Source organism: Ptychodera flava, chromosome 14, assembly GCF_041260155.1.
Source record: "Ptychodera flava strain L36383 chromosome 14, AS_Pfla_20210202, whole genome shotgun sequence".
NCBI lineage: Eukaryota > Metazoa > Hemichordata > Enteropneusta > Ptychoderidae > Ptychodera > Ptychodera flava.
The window spans coordinates 8,814,821-8,827,913 of record NC_091941.1 but is presented as its reverse complement, the minus strand read 5'-3'; the positions used below and the strand labels follow the sequence as shown (position 1 = coordinate 8,827,913).

General features: G+C 36.2%; 1 protein-coding gene across 2 annotated transcripts in view; it reads right to left on the bottom strand.

The window, feature by feature from the left end:
• The window catches only part of LOC139149221 (CUB domain-containing protein 2-like), a 28,573-nt gene that overhangs the window by 1,560 nt on the left and 13,920 nt on the right, over positions 1 to 13,093 (bottom strand). The window contains exons 6-9 of one of the 2 annotated variants that reach the window (XM_070720817.1): positions 11,421 to 11,661; positions 9,447 to 9,619; positions 8,711 to 8,892; positions 7,912 to 8,013 (exon numbers count right to left, since the gene is read on the bottom strand). In XM_070720817.1, the coding sequence (XP_070576918.1) occupies position 8,013; positions 8,711 to 8,892; positions 9,447 to 9,619; positions 11,421 to 11,661 (597 nt within the window). In that variant the 3' untranslated portion in view covers positions 7,912 to 8,012. Of the gene's footprint in view, positions 1 to 7,911; positions 8,014 to 8,710; positions 8,893 to 9,446; positions 9,620 to 11,420; positions 11,662 to 13,093 lie in introns of those variants that run through there. The other variant, XM_070720816.1, reaches the window with a different exon arrangement.

The following is a 13,093-nucleotide window of genomic DNA, read 5'->3' as shown; positions in this document are numbered from 1 at the left end:
CTACTCCCCAAAGAATGTTAAAACACCCACTATTTAGCTTGTCAACTTAGCGTCTATATGTGTAAAATGCATGGTTATTGTTTACATTTGAATTCTAGTCCGGACCAGAAGTCAGTTTTCAACAATAACAATGCAGTTTACAATCATAGGGGCGGAGTTGACAAGCTGGATACTGTGTATATCAACATTCTTTGGGGAGAAGAACACAAGGAATTATGGTTCACATTCAAAATAAAAATGGTGAAATTATCATCAAAAGTTAGCAGCACTGGGGCTTTAAATTTTTGATTATAAAAAAAGTGAGATGGTTGAAGTTTTTCTTACTTAAAGAGCTTCAAAGTGAACCCAAGTGGTAGATCAGAAGAGAATTAAAAAAGTTTCATATAAAAAGTTTCATAGTCCAAATATCTGTCCCTGAGGCTCATTCTACCTTAATAACGTTGTACTTGGCCCTATTTGGAGTGAAAATGCTTTCCTTCTGCATATTCTGCAATAATGACGTTGTCCCCCGCCCCATTTGCGGTGGAAATATGGCCTGCACCCCATTGTGAGTGGCAGTGCTGGACTTTAACCCACTTTATACCGATTACTCAGTCCATCGCTCATCTGACTATTTACTGAATTTCTATGATCGGGCTGTATATCAATACTGAGTTCACCGATTATGACGAGGCCCATGTAATTATCGATCATACTTAGGTGGATTGATGATGTATAAGCAAGACGTTATCGTTCTCCTTTTTGGCCCATTCGCATATTTAAAGATAGATTAAAAACTATCTTAAAATGTACAAAAACTATAGCATTTGGTTTATCCTATCTTACATATGTTCATTATGATAAAAACATTGTCGGCGATGCGAATAATTAATCGCATTTCTCGAAAATGTAGTTAGGTGTCAGTCCCGCCCACAAAACGCAATTTGAAATGCCCGCCAACGTCCTTACTTCCGAGTTCTGGGGTTAGTGACGTCATTTGAGTCAAACACAAGTGGCGTGCTTGCTATTCACTGCTGCGGTCTGTCAGAGTGTATCATCTTTTCTTATACGTAAATAGTTGTTGCACGTGCACTCTTTGTAAGCCATATGTAAATAGAAACGATGGTCAATAATTGTGTTGCATTTAATTGCAATAACGGTAAAGGGCTAGGAGCAAGCTTTTTTAGCTTCCCTACAGAGCCTCGATGCAGAAAAAAATGGATTGAAGCAGTCCGGAGAAAATATCGGTAGCCGATGATACTCACGGCTTTGTTCGGTGCACTTTGAAGACTCGGCATTTGTCGTTTCTCCGAGCATCATAGCATCAATTGGATTACAAAATAGTCATTATGCCTTAAGCCGGATGCTTTTCCAACACTTTATTATTACCACAATACTGATCAGGAACATTTGAAGGCTCCTCCTCAGGCAAGTTCTCCAGCTAGATCGGAAAGGTGTACGATATTGAACGACCGCCCAGGAAGGTTCATGCAGAAACGTCGGTGAGAGGTAATCATAAGCAGACCCCTCCCATGTTTTCCCTTTCCTTATCTATTACTTTTGACTGTGACACTGGCATTCCATTTTATATCATTGGCATGTTCACTTCAGTCATAATTTTAAAGTAAAATTGAAATGTAGCCGAAAAAATCAGGTTTTAGTCGTGTTTAATAGCTTTTAAAACTGCAAGTTGTTTGTATACAGTAAAGTGGATTGTACGGAAACACAGTCCCTCCTGTGACAGAAATACTAATTGTATTTTTCATATTTACAGTAGTCTAGGCCATTATGTTTGAAAACACAAAGTGATGAACATTTTAATAAATATAGAGCCCTACAATCCTGCAAAATTAGGCTCGTTTTGCATCGCCGGCACTTCAATGTCGCAGCGCTCCATGCTGCGATTTAGAACACTGACGCAAAACAGTGGCGGAATGTCAATCAATTAATCTTTTATTACTCAACACACACTAACAGAGAGTGTGGTATGGTACATTTCAGATAAAAGAAGAACTGTGTGACATGAATGCGTCAATTTGTGAGAACGCGTGCATGTACTGTGTGTAGGACGCGTGAACAAGTACAGTTTTGTGTGAGTGTCAGAGGTAAGATGTAGAATCTTAAAGCCCCAATAGCTGCCAATGTGTAATTAGCCGAACTAAAAATATCCTGAGTTTCCAAGATTTTTCTTCGAATAAAACCCATTAAAGATTTAAAAAGTATATAACACTGTCATAACTGTCGATATTGGCATGTAAATTCAAATGTTATAACATCATTTTAGATTTCCCGCCTTTTTCAAAAAACCATCACATTACAGGGGAAATAAAGAAGATTACAACAGTAAAATGTTGGCCATCGTGTGGCATCATGCTTGTTTCTGGTATGATCACGCTGTGTATATGCAGCGAATACTGTTTTTTGTACTTTTCCATGGGGGCACCATTTAATGAGTGCGGACCACAGTGGAAATAAGTCTTCGACTTTTCTGTGCTATCCATGCACAAATAACTGCGTTGTCTCCTTTGGTGTTGTAAATTGTTACCTTCTGTACTATTTTCTTATTAATTTGGTTATTTGTGCTAAATAAATAAATAAAAATAAAAAATGCTACACTGTTGCCTCCGTATGTACCTCCCTGCAGCTTGGTTGGGGCCGGACATTTCCCGAAATTACTGTTTTCACTGTCATCATAAAGGTTTGAGACAGTCCTTAATCCCTTGAATGACGGGACCTCCAGTTGTACAATGTTCACTACAAAGTTAAATTAGAAGTCGGTAGGTACTACGAGACCAACTGAGGGAGCCTTCATTTTGTACACTTGTAACTTTTTTAATTTGTCGTCTCAACCTAACATTTACCGAGAGCTACAAAATGACTTCGCTCAGTTTGTGGTGCATTCGCATGATACTTTTCATACGAACTGTCTGGACTTGATAATGTCACCTGCTGTTATCAACAATAGGCAAACTCATCATTACGATGCACACTGTAAAGTAACAGGTGGTAACACATTTAGAATTCTAATACACGTACTGCTACTCGCTGGTGATATTGAAATCAACCCAGGTCCTAATCTAAAATATCCATGCGGCACATGTTGCAAATCTGTAAAATCAAATCAGTATGGGCTGCTATGTTCCACTTGCGAAAAATGGTTTCACATCAAATGTCAGAGTATTTCAATTGACGTCTTGTACCGCTTTATATGATAAACCAAATGAACCATGGTTTTGTTTATCTTGTTCTCTTCCACATTTCACCGACTCATTTTTTGAAGATGGAAATCACGAGGAAGATCAAACTTTATTCACAATACCAGATCTAGCCCAAAGCCCAAATACTAATGATCATCACAAAGACTTAGAAAACGTCAGTTTTGATGATTCCTTTTATGACTGCTTTCATAAGAGAGGTCTTCATATTATTCATCTAAATGCTCGTAGCATCCTACCAAAATTAGATGAAATAAAAATTCTGGCGAATAACACCAAGGCGGCTATAATTGGAATTAGCGAAACATGGCTAGATGATTCGATCTCTGACAGTGAAATTAGTATACCTGGTTATGTATTAGAAAGAAATGATCGTAATCGGGAGGGCGGTGGTGTTTGTCTGTACATAAGATCGAATCTCATATTTAAACGAAGAATTGATATGCAAAATGATAATATCGAGGCACTTTGGATTGACCTTATCCTGCCAAAATCAAGACCAATTTTAACTGGTGTGTGTTATAGACCGCCAAGAATCAACAACTTCTTCAACTTACTTGAAGATCAACTGTATCGAATAGATGGGTATCAGATACAAGAGATGATAATCATTGGCGACTTCAACTGCAATCTTGACAAATCAAATAATAGTGCTCTTTTTAACAGCTTTAAAAACTTTTGTATTGCTTTCGATTTGGAACAATTATTCACAGAATTCACCAGAGTTACTGATGAAAGTGCGACAATCATCGATCTTATCCTGACTTCAGACAAGGATAAAATATGTCAATCTGGTGTTTTGCCAGTTGGAATAAGTGATCATTACGTTACGTTTTGTACTAGAAAGGTCTATAAAGACTATATCGGGACTCATAACACTGTCAAGATGAGATCGATGAAGGGATATTCAGATGAGCTATTCAGATCAAAGCTCAAAGAGATAGACTGGTTTCAGGTGATCAACTGTGATCAAGCTAATGATGCCTGGGATAAATTTAAGACCTTGTTTATTGGAGTGTTAGACAAAATAGCACCCATGAAAGAGGTGCGATTAAAACAGAGATCACAACAATGGATTAATAGCGAAATCTTACAGGGAATTAGAGATAGAGATAACATTCTACGGAAAATGAAATCAACCGGTGATAAATCATTGTTGCGTCAATTTAGAACAGCTAAGAACAGAGTCAGTAGACTCGTTAGGATCGCCAAATCTGAGTTTTTCAAATCAAAACTAAACGAATGTGGGAATAACAGTAAAGTTATTTGGAAAACCTTGAAGAATTTGGGCATGTCTTTGAGAAAATCAAAAGCAACTTTGACTAACATTAGCTTGGTCATAGGTGACAGTCTATGTTTTGATAAGCATAAGGTTGCAAAGAAATTCAATGATTACTTTTGTAATATATCTTCAATACTGGTTGATAAATTACCACAGGCGTCTGGTAAATATGGCCCCGATCATGTTAAACGTTATTACAACAAGAAAGGTGTTGAACAAAATTCTTTTCAGCTGTCCATAGTGGATGAAACGAGGTTTTGAAAACATATTTTAGCTTTAGACGTACATAAGGCAACTGGTTTGGACAACATTTCTGCAAGATTCCTCAGGGATGGTGCGGAAGAGATAGTCACACCATTGACGCATATAATCAATCTTTCTATTCGTCAATGTATTATTCCCGCAGATTTCAAATGTGCAAAAGTGATGCCAATCCACAAGAAAGGTGATAAGACTTTTGAGGGCAACTATAGGCCCGTGTCAGTTCTATCAGTTGTCTCAAAGGTTTTAGAGAGAATTGTATTTGACCAACTGGAAGCATATTTAGCGAAGTATAATTTGTTGTATGAATTCCAATCAGGTTTCAGACCGGGTTATTCCACAGACACCTGTCTTATTCACATCACAGATCATATCAAAGATCAAATTGACCGGGGTAATCTGACGGGAATGGTTCTCATTGACCTTCAAAAAGCATTTGACACTGTTGACCATGTTATTTTGTTGTGTAAACTAAAAGCTATGGGCATGACAGATGAGGCCATTGATTGGTTTAAATCATATTTGACAGATAGACAACAGGTGGTTAGTGTAAATGGGTTTACATCTTCGTTAAATCAGGTCAATTGCGGTGTTCCCCAAGGATCGATATTAGGCCCGCTATTATTTTCGCTATATGTAAATGACATGTGTTCAGCTGTTGATTGTAAACTCTCTCTTTATGCCGACGACTCTGCATTACTTGTATCGGATACCAATGTTTGCGCAATACAAAACAGATTAAATCAGGATTTGAACAATTTAAATGAATGGTTGATCGATAACAAGCTATCACTGCATCTTGGTAAGACAGAGTCAATTCTATTTGGGTCTAACCATAAATTACGGAGGTGTTCCGAACTTTTCATAACGTGTAATAACACAAAAATCGTTGCGAGGGATGTCGTCAATTACTTGGGAGCTGATTTAGATCAAACATTATCAGGTGAGAGTATGGCCTGGCAAGTGATTCACACGGCAAATTCCAGATTGAAATTTCTCTACCGTAAACGTCATTTTTTGGAAACTAATTTAAGAAAACTCTTGTCAAATGCCTTGATAAATTGTCTGTTTGATTATGCCAGTGCCTATTGGTACCTTGGGCTGAAAACATACACGAAACATCGGTTGCAAACAACTCAAAATAAAATTATTCGATTTGTCCTGGGGTTGCATCCGCGAAAACATGTTGATGCTTCTCACTACAAAAAATTGGGGTGGCTCCCTGTGGACAAAAGAATTGAATATTTAAAGTCAAATCTGATGCATAAAATTATTCATGGGAAAGGCCCTTCTTATCTCTCATCTATTGTGGTGATGAAAAGCAACGTTCACAATTATAACATTCGCCATGGTGACCTCTCTATTTATATTCCATTCGGTGCGAAATTCGCTCAAACTGGTTTTCACTATTCTGCCTCGAATTTATGGAATCAATTACCATGTAATATACGGCTGACTTCATCAAACAATGTTTTTAAACGCTTGTTGAAGAGAAATTTTTATAGTGTACTTGACCTTTAGATTGATTTTGTATATCCTTTTTTACCTTGTATGTTTACAATTGGATGTTTGTTATTACCGATCTTTTGTCGTTGTTGTTTGTGTGTCTTAAACCGGCAGCAGGATTGTCTTTTTATTCGACTGTTTTCCGCATTTTGTCTTTTCACTTAATTTTGAATTCTTTGTCATCTTTTATATTTATATTTATTGTGTAGTCTTCTTTTCATGGACCACAGTGGAAATAAGTCTTCGGACTTTTCTGTGCTATCCATGCACAAATAACTGCGTTGTCTCCTTTGGTGTTGTAAATTGTTACCTTCTGTACTATTTTCTTATTAATTTGGTTATTTGTGCTAAATAAATAAATAAAAAATAAAAAATGCTACACTGTTGCCTCCGTATGTACCTCCCTGCAGCTTGGTTGGGGCCGGACATTTCCCGAAATTACTGTTTTCACTGTCATCATAAAGGTTTGAGACAGTCCTTAATCCCTTGAATGACGGGACCTCCAGTTGTACAATGTTCACTACAAAGTTAAATTAGAAGTCGGTAGGTACTACGAGACCAACTGAGGGAGCCTTCATTTTGTACAGTTGTACAAAGGTGTCGGTGAAAATCGGTTGGCTAAGTTTTACAACACGGCTAGGGGGTTAGGCATTGCAAAAGACGGTTATAGGTTACGAAGGTGACCCCTAAGAACCAAATTATTATCTTGTAGGCAAACTGTCATAACTAGAAACATATAATTTATACAAGCAGTGTCTTTGATAGAATCCTGTTTGTATTGTACAAAAACTGTTATGCTGTAAGAATAAAACAATGTTCTGTTCTATTTCTGTGATGTCTTCTACATTTCGTTCAATAGTATTGTAATACTAAACGTATGTAAAACGTGACTCCCTCTAAAACCGTCGTTATGCAAAATTTAACCCCCTCCAGAACCGAGTAGTGAAACTGGACATCCCCTTTTTCCACCTTGTAAAATGAAAGCTTCCCACTTTTAAATATTGCTGAGGCAATGTCTAATTTCTAATTTCAATTTGTTACTACCATTGAAAAACTAGAGGTTCCGTCATTCACGTAACTATTCGCATTCAGGAAAACCAACAACAATTTAACGTTTTATCCAATTCGTAATTCATATTTGCATTTATTGACCAAAAATAAGGTTGGCCGATAAAGATACCCCGCTTAATGCGTTATTTTTGATTTTGAAATACATTGCTAAGAAAGTAAATTCAAGATCGAAATTCGTTCAAAGTTTAATCTAAATGGTCCTGTGAACAGGTGGAATAACAAAATTTGCCCATATTTTGAATTCTATATTTTGATTACAGGGTGAAATAGGCCTAATGGTTCGCCGAATAATGTCACGGATTCAAAATGGTCAAATTAATCAGAGAGAAGTGGGAAAGTTGACTATCAAATGTGACTTAAACTTGACTAAAATGGTCGGGGAATGAATTTAAATGGCTTAAATGCGACTTTGAATGAAATATAAAATTTGCAGAATGTGAAATGCAACCTTGAGTGTTGAAAATGTGAGGTCGAAAAGTGAAAATGCATGTCAGAATTTTAGCCCTAATATCTTTATACAATATTTGTTATGTAAAACATCTACGTTATTATGAGTAAACGTACCTGGTTTAGGACAATGTTCTTCATCAGAATTGTCACCACAATCGTCAAAGCCGTTACATATCAGCCTTAGTTGGAGACAACGATTAACGTTTACACACATAAAATCTCTCGAATCTCCGCATTGACTCGTTGATTCTCGCACACAATGAAAAAAATAAAACAATATAATGAATATCTCTTATCCATAAATATTTGAAAATTCTTTTTGTTCTATTTGTGAAATACAGTTTCTTCAAGTTGGTCTACGGAGCACGGCATGAATCTTTGAAATTCCAATGTTACTATTGACGACCGAATTTAGACGACATACACTTCATTTTTCAAGAACAACGTTTTCTATTGTTTACAAAAGCATTATGTCGGCGTGTAAATTAAAAAAAAAAACATACCTGAGTTTCAAAATAATACTTTGAGAAGTTTGATGAAAATTAATTGTTTTCCGGCACAAAAATATTTAATCAATATTATACCTGTACTTTTGTGACGTATGAGACATAAGTGTCATGTCACTGTATTTGTGAGACGTATATGAAAAGCGGTAAGTTGAAGGTTATTTCACTAATTGGTCTTGCTCAAATATACATAAATATGATGGATTTCACTGAATTCTCCTGATAGCTTGGTTGAAAGCACAATGTCTGAAAAAGGAATTTTTGTAGTTTCCCTAATTTTTATGTTGACTGGCCTGAGATTCCTGTTGTAAGGATTTGTATTTCTGAATCATCATTGAAAATGATCTGCCCATACGTTTCTGCCGCGATATCTACACTGTACGGTAAAGTCCATTGATTTGCCTGAAGAGAAAATACTCATATATTTTACACTCACTCACCATAAACTGTAAAATATGCCTTGAATCCACTGCGGTGTCCTGTATGCTCGTAGCTTGAAAATGTCACTGTCATATTTCAAATGTCGAGTAGTGATGATAACCATCATTGGTACAAACAGTGCCCACCAAACCATACATATCATAGACTCGTATTGCATCTTCGGTTTCACTCTCGCTACAGTCTGACAAAGTGATGTCGAGAAAAAACCTCATTAAAACATGCCATATTTGTACTGCACAAATTTGCAAGATCTTCTGTAGCTGTTATGTTATCGCATAACAATCGTCTACAACACCGGTTGCTTTTGAATAATTAGAGATACGTGTCTAGGAAATGTCCTAGTCATACTTCATAATTTTTCACACTATGGAGCTCTGCACTACCAGTATGAGGCAAAACTCTAGTGCTGCAGTATTTGGAGTGTACTCATCAATTAGCAACCAATTAAAACCCCTTTTAAGGTATCTTTTCAAGTTGATATGATTTCACACGTACTGAATTTGTGTTAGACTATCTTGATGACACTAGACTGAGAGTAACAGGGACACTGCATGTTCCAGTGATGAGATACATTAGGAAATATAGATGCATTGGCAAAATTTACGGTAAATTTCTGTAGACTATCTGATTGACTGACGCTTTTTTAATACCATTCACTGTACATGACAGAATGTAGAAACCGATGAAAAATAGCTATATATCATAGAAAAGAGGATAATAAACGATATTACTAACCTGGATGAGCAGTATTTGCCATATCAAGCTCCATAATTTGAAGGCCACATAATTGTATTCACCAGCCGTCAATATTGTGATGGAGCAGTTTTGATTTGATGGATAGTCGGAGGGATATGAGGAGTGCGAGTAGATTAAGCCATTCAAACCATACGCAATGTTGTTACCACAGACTAAAATAAAAAGGATACAACTCGTACGTGCCAGAGGAGAAACCAGCTAGAGCAATAAACCTTCAGCCAACATTCATGACTTTGTCAAACGCTGGCTCGAGCAAAACGACGGGGAAGGTAGGCCGTCGCAATATTGCTGAGAAACATACTTATCATGTATAACCAATCAACAAGTTCTCTGAAATTCTGAACTTTGCATGGAATGTCAATGGTTAGTGTACTTGATATTCATTGCACGTTTCCGAAGTCATGTAATGAGCTTCAGTTTTAAAAGTAAAACTGATCTTGATACAACCAACCAAATCAAAATTTCGGTGGGTGTTTGTTCGTTTTATGACTAAATGGAGGGAGTCATCGAACTGCAATCAAAGGTAGTATGGGGCCATACGACAAATAATAACACTGTATTCTAGGTACGTTGGAGAACGATGAATGTTAAAACATATCTGCATTTTGTATGTCTTGAAACTATGTCAACGTGATACATCGATGTACTTGCATGGAATACAAGGTTTGGATGCAAGAAAGTCTTTTTGAGGCGCAGTTACAAAAACCAGCCCTCTTTCTTTTAATTTTGTTTAAGTGTGCACTCAATTCATCTCTAAAGAACACGAAATTCATCTGAAACCAAGCTACCAAATCACACTGAACACATGACATAAATTTACTTGGGATTTCACGTTTGCCATGTGAGCACATTTCATGATATAATATTAAATAACTTAAACAACAGTGACTCGCATGATTACAATATCGAAATTTTTGCTGACGACAACAAATAAATGTAAAAAAGAAACAAAAAAAAATTATATCGAATCTGATATGTGCATTATATATTGTCTAATATATTTGTTATACATATATAGTAATAGGTGAGTCGATGTTATAGCACAAGGTTTTTCTATAACAATCTTTCAATATAAATGTAATTGCATCCCTTGTGTTCAAGAAATTAAGTGTAGACATTGGTTCTTACACAGTGTTCTCGGAAATATCGACGGAGTTATCATCGAAGTTATATTGCAACTCATGTACTGTTTCTGACAAAGTTTGTGTTAAACAATTCTATGAGCCGTTTTTTGCAAAGCAACCGTGTTCAGAAGTGCTGTTTATTTATTCAGGGAAACAACTTCAAGGAAATTAAGCATAAGCAGCCTTGATTCTTAAATATGCTAATGAGTTCAAATCACAATGCAGTACTGGTAAACCTAGATAACTCAAAATTCGCGGGAAAAAAGTGATATTTTTTCTATGAAATGTTCAAGACCAGAAAAGGTCTGATGAGTTTAGGGGCTGTAGCTTGCATAATTAAGACAAATATGCATAGTTAATGATTGAAGCTCACATGCAAAAGGCTTAAGTACTGAGAGAAATGTCCTTGACCTTGAATTATATAAATGACTATATATTGCCATATGGGCTAACCATAACCCACCTCCCACCCCGCCCCTACGAGAATGAATTAAGTTTTGTTTCAACCTTGTCTTACTTCCACAAGTCGAATGACATCAGTAAATTGTTAACATTTTGATATGTAAATAACTAAATATAACATTTTAATGGGGACTTTTTTATTAACACGATTGGAACTAATTTGGGATAATTGGATCTTTATATTTTTCAAATTTCACAAACGTTTAGGTGCCCTATAGCTGAATGTTGCTATATTACAAAGTACTCATAAAAACAAGTGTATAACCTGAAAAGAAAATCAGATGAGCTTACATTTGCAGATGAAACCGACATCGCGTCACTATCCAATTATCCCAAATTAGTTCCAATCGTGTTTATTTCAACTGACCTGAAAAAGGACCATATGCATCCACAAATCCATTGTGGTACACAAGGTAGAAACCACGGCTAGTTGAGTATCTAAATCTGGCGCCGTGGTAATGCAAGAAGAGATTTGATCCTGTTGCTTCTATCTTCCTCGGCAGTACGTAGCCTGTGTATTTACCAACCAATGGAGAGTCACCACTAGTTCCGTCATAAATACTCAAGTGAGCACAGCATGGCTGCAGGCCGAATTCGATAAACTCCACCTACAGAATAGAGATACTGATGTTACAAAAGACTGCTATAGAAAAGCTATCAGTAATAATTCCTACTACATTAGTCATTATTTACAGCCAGTGGGTCACTCAAAGATTAAGAGGACTATGCAAATTGGTAAACACAAACGGGGTTTGCAAGAATCACAGTTGTTCGAAGAATCACCGTATCATTTTATTTTAATGTCAAATTTTTAGAAACGTTCTGCATCAGGTTAAGAAGACTTCCCCCCTCCCCGAACTTCCCCCTTGTATTCACTGGACAACTGTGACCTTTTAACACACAAACACATCGGTTTCTAATAATAAAGGGACTACAAACGCCTATTTGGTCCAAACTGTCCCTGTATTGCCTTGCAGTTAGGTGCTGGCTCTTGTTCCATCTCACTACAAGAGGATACTTGACGAGATGAAATCGATGCAGTGCTTATAAACACAAAAACATCAATGCATGAATATATGTTTGATGTATAATTGAAACCCTATTTGTGAGGCAGTGCAACTTCCAAATTTGCCAAGCAAGTAAAAAGCAGTAGTATCGAACCAAAACCGAAAGACCTAGCATACAAAAAGTGAAATATTTTGGAGTTCCTTTAAGCTCAAATCTAAGTTTCTCAGATTATATTTCTATTAAAGTAGGCAAATCTTTCAGAATGTTTGTTTTATAAAACGAAGCTCTCAAAGTGTTACTCATGTTCAACTTTTAAATCCCTTTATACTTTCATTGTAAGGAATAGTCTTGAATATGTCTCTGTTGTCAGGAACCTTGGCAAAAATTCAGATTTGATCTGAAATCGCTCGAATATGTTCAATATATAAAACATGTTGTACTTTGTTTAAATTACCGACCTTGGAGTAACGTCATGCTTATCTTGACATGATGGTTTCACACAATTATGCAACTAGATTTTGTAACTTACAAAATGTTTTACCAGAGCTCTGCTTCGACCACGTGCCGGTCCTACTTTCAGACAGCCCCGTAGATATATCAATTTTTATGTATGAACAATTTATTTCGATGTATGAACTTAGATGTATGAATAATCAAGAAATCATTCGTAATAATCACAATATAAATATGTTTAGTGATTTATTTAAGACTAACCTGGGACATGTAACATTATAATGACTGTTTTTGTTCATTTGTTTGCTTTCGTTTCCTTTTCTGTGTGTATTCTTAACTTGAATTTAGTTTTATGAATAGTTTCCTTGTTTTGTCGTTGGCTTGTTCTCCTTTAACGAGTGTTTTCTTTAAAGTTTTCTTTAGACTTATTTGAGCAACATGCAAATGAAACTTGGGCCGGTAGGATTTGTGAACAAATAAATTGAGTATTTTCAGCCACTTACTTGGCATTGTATGTGACTTTCAAATATCAAAATAAGTGTTAAAATGCAATAGGCGGAATATATTGTGTTATGCCTC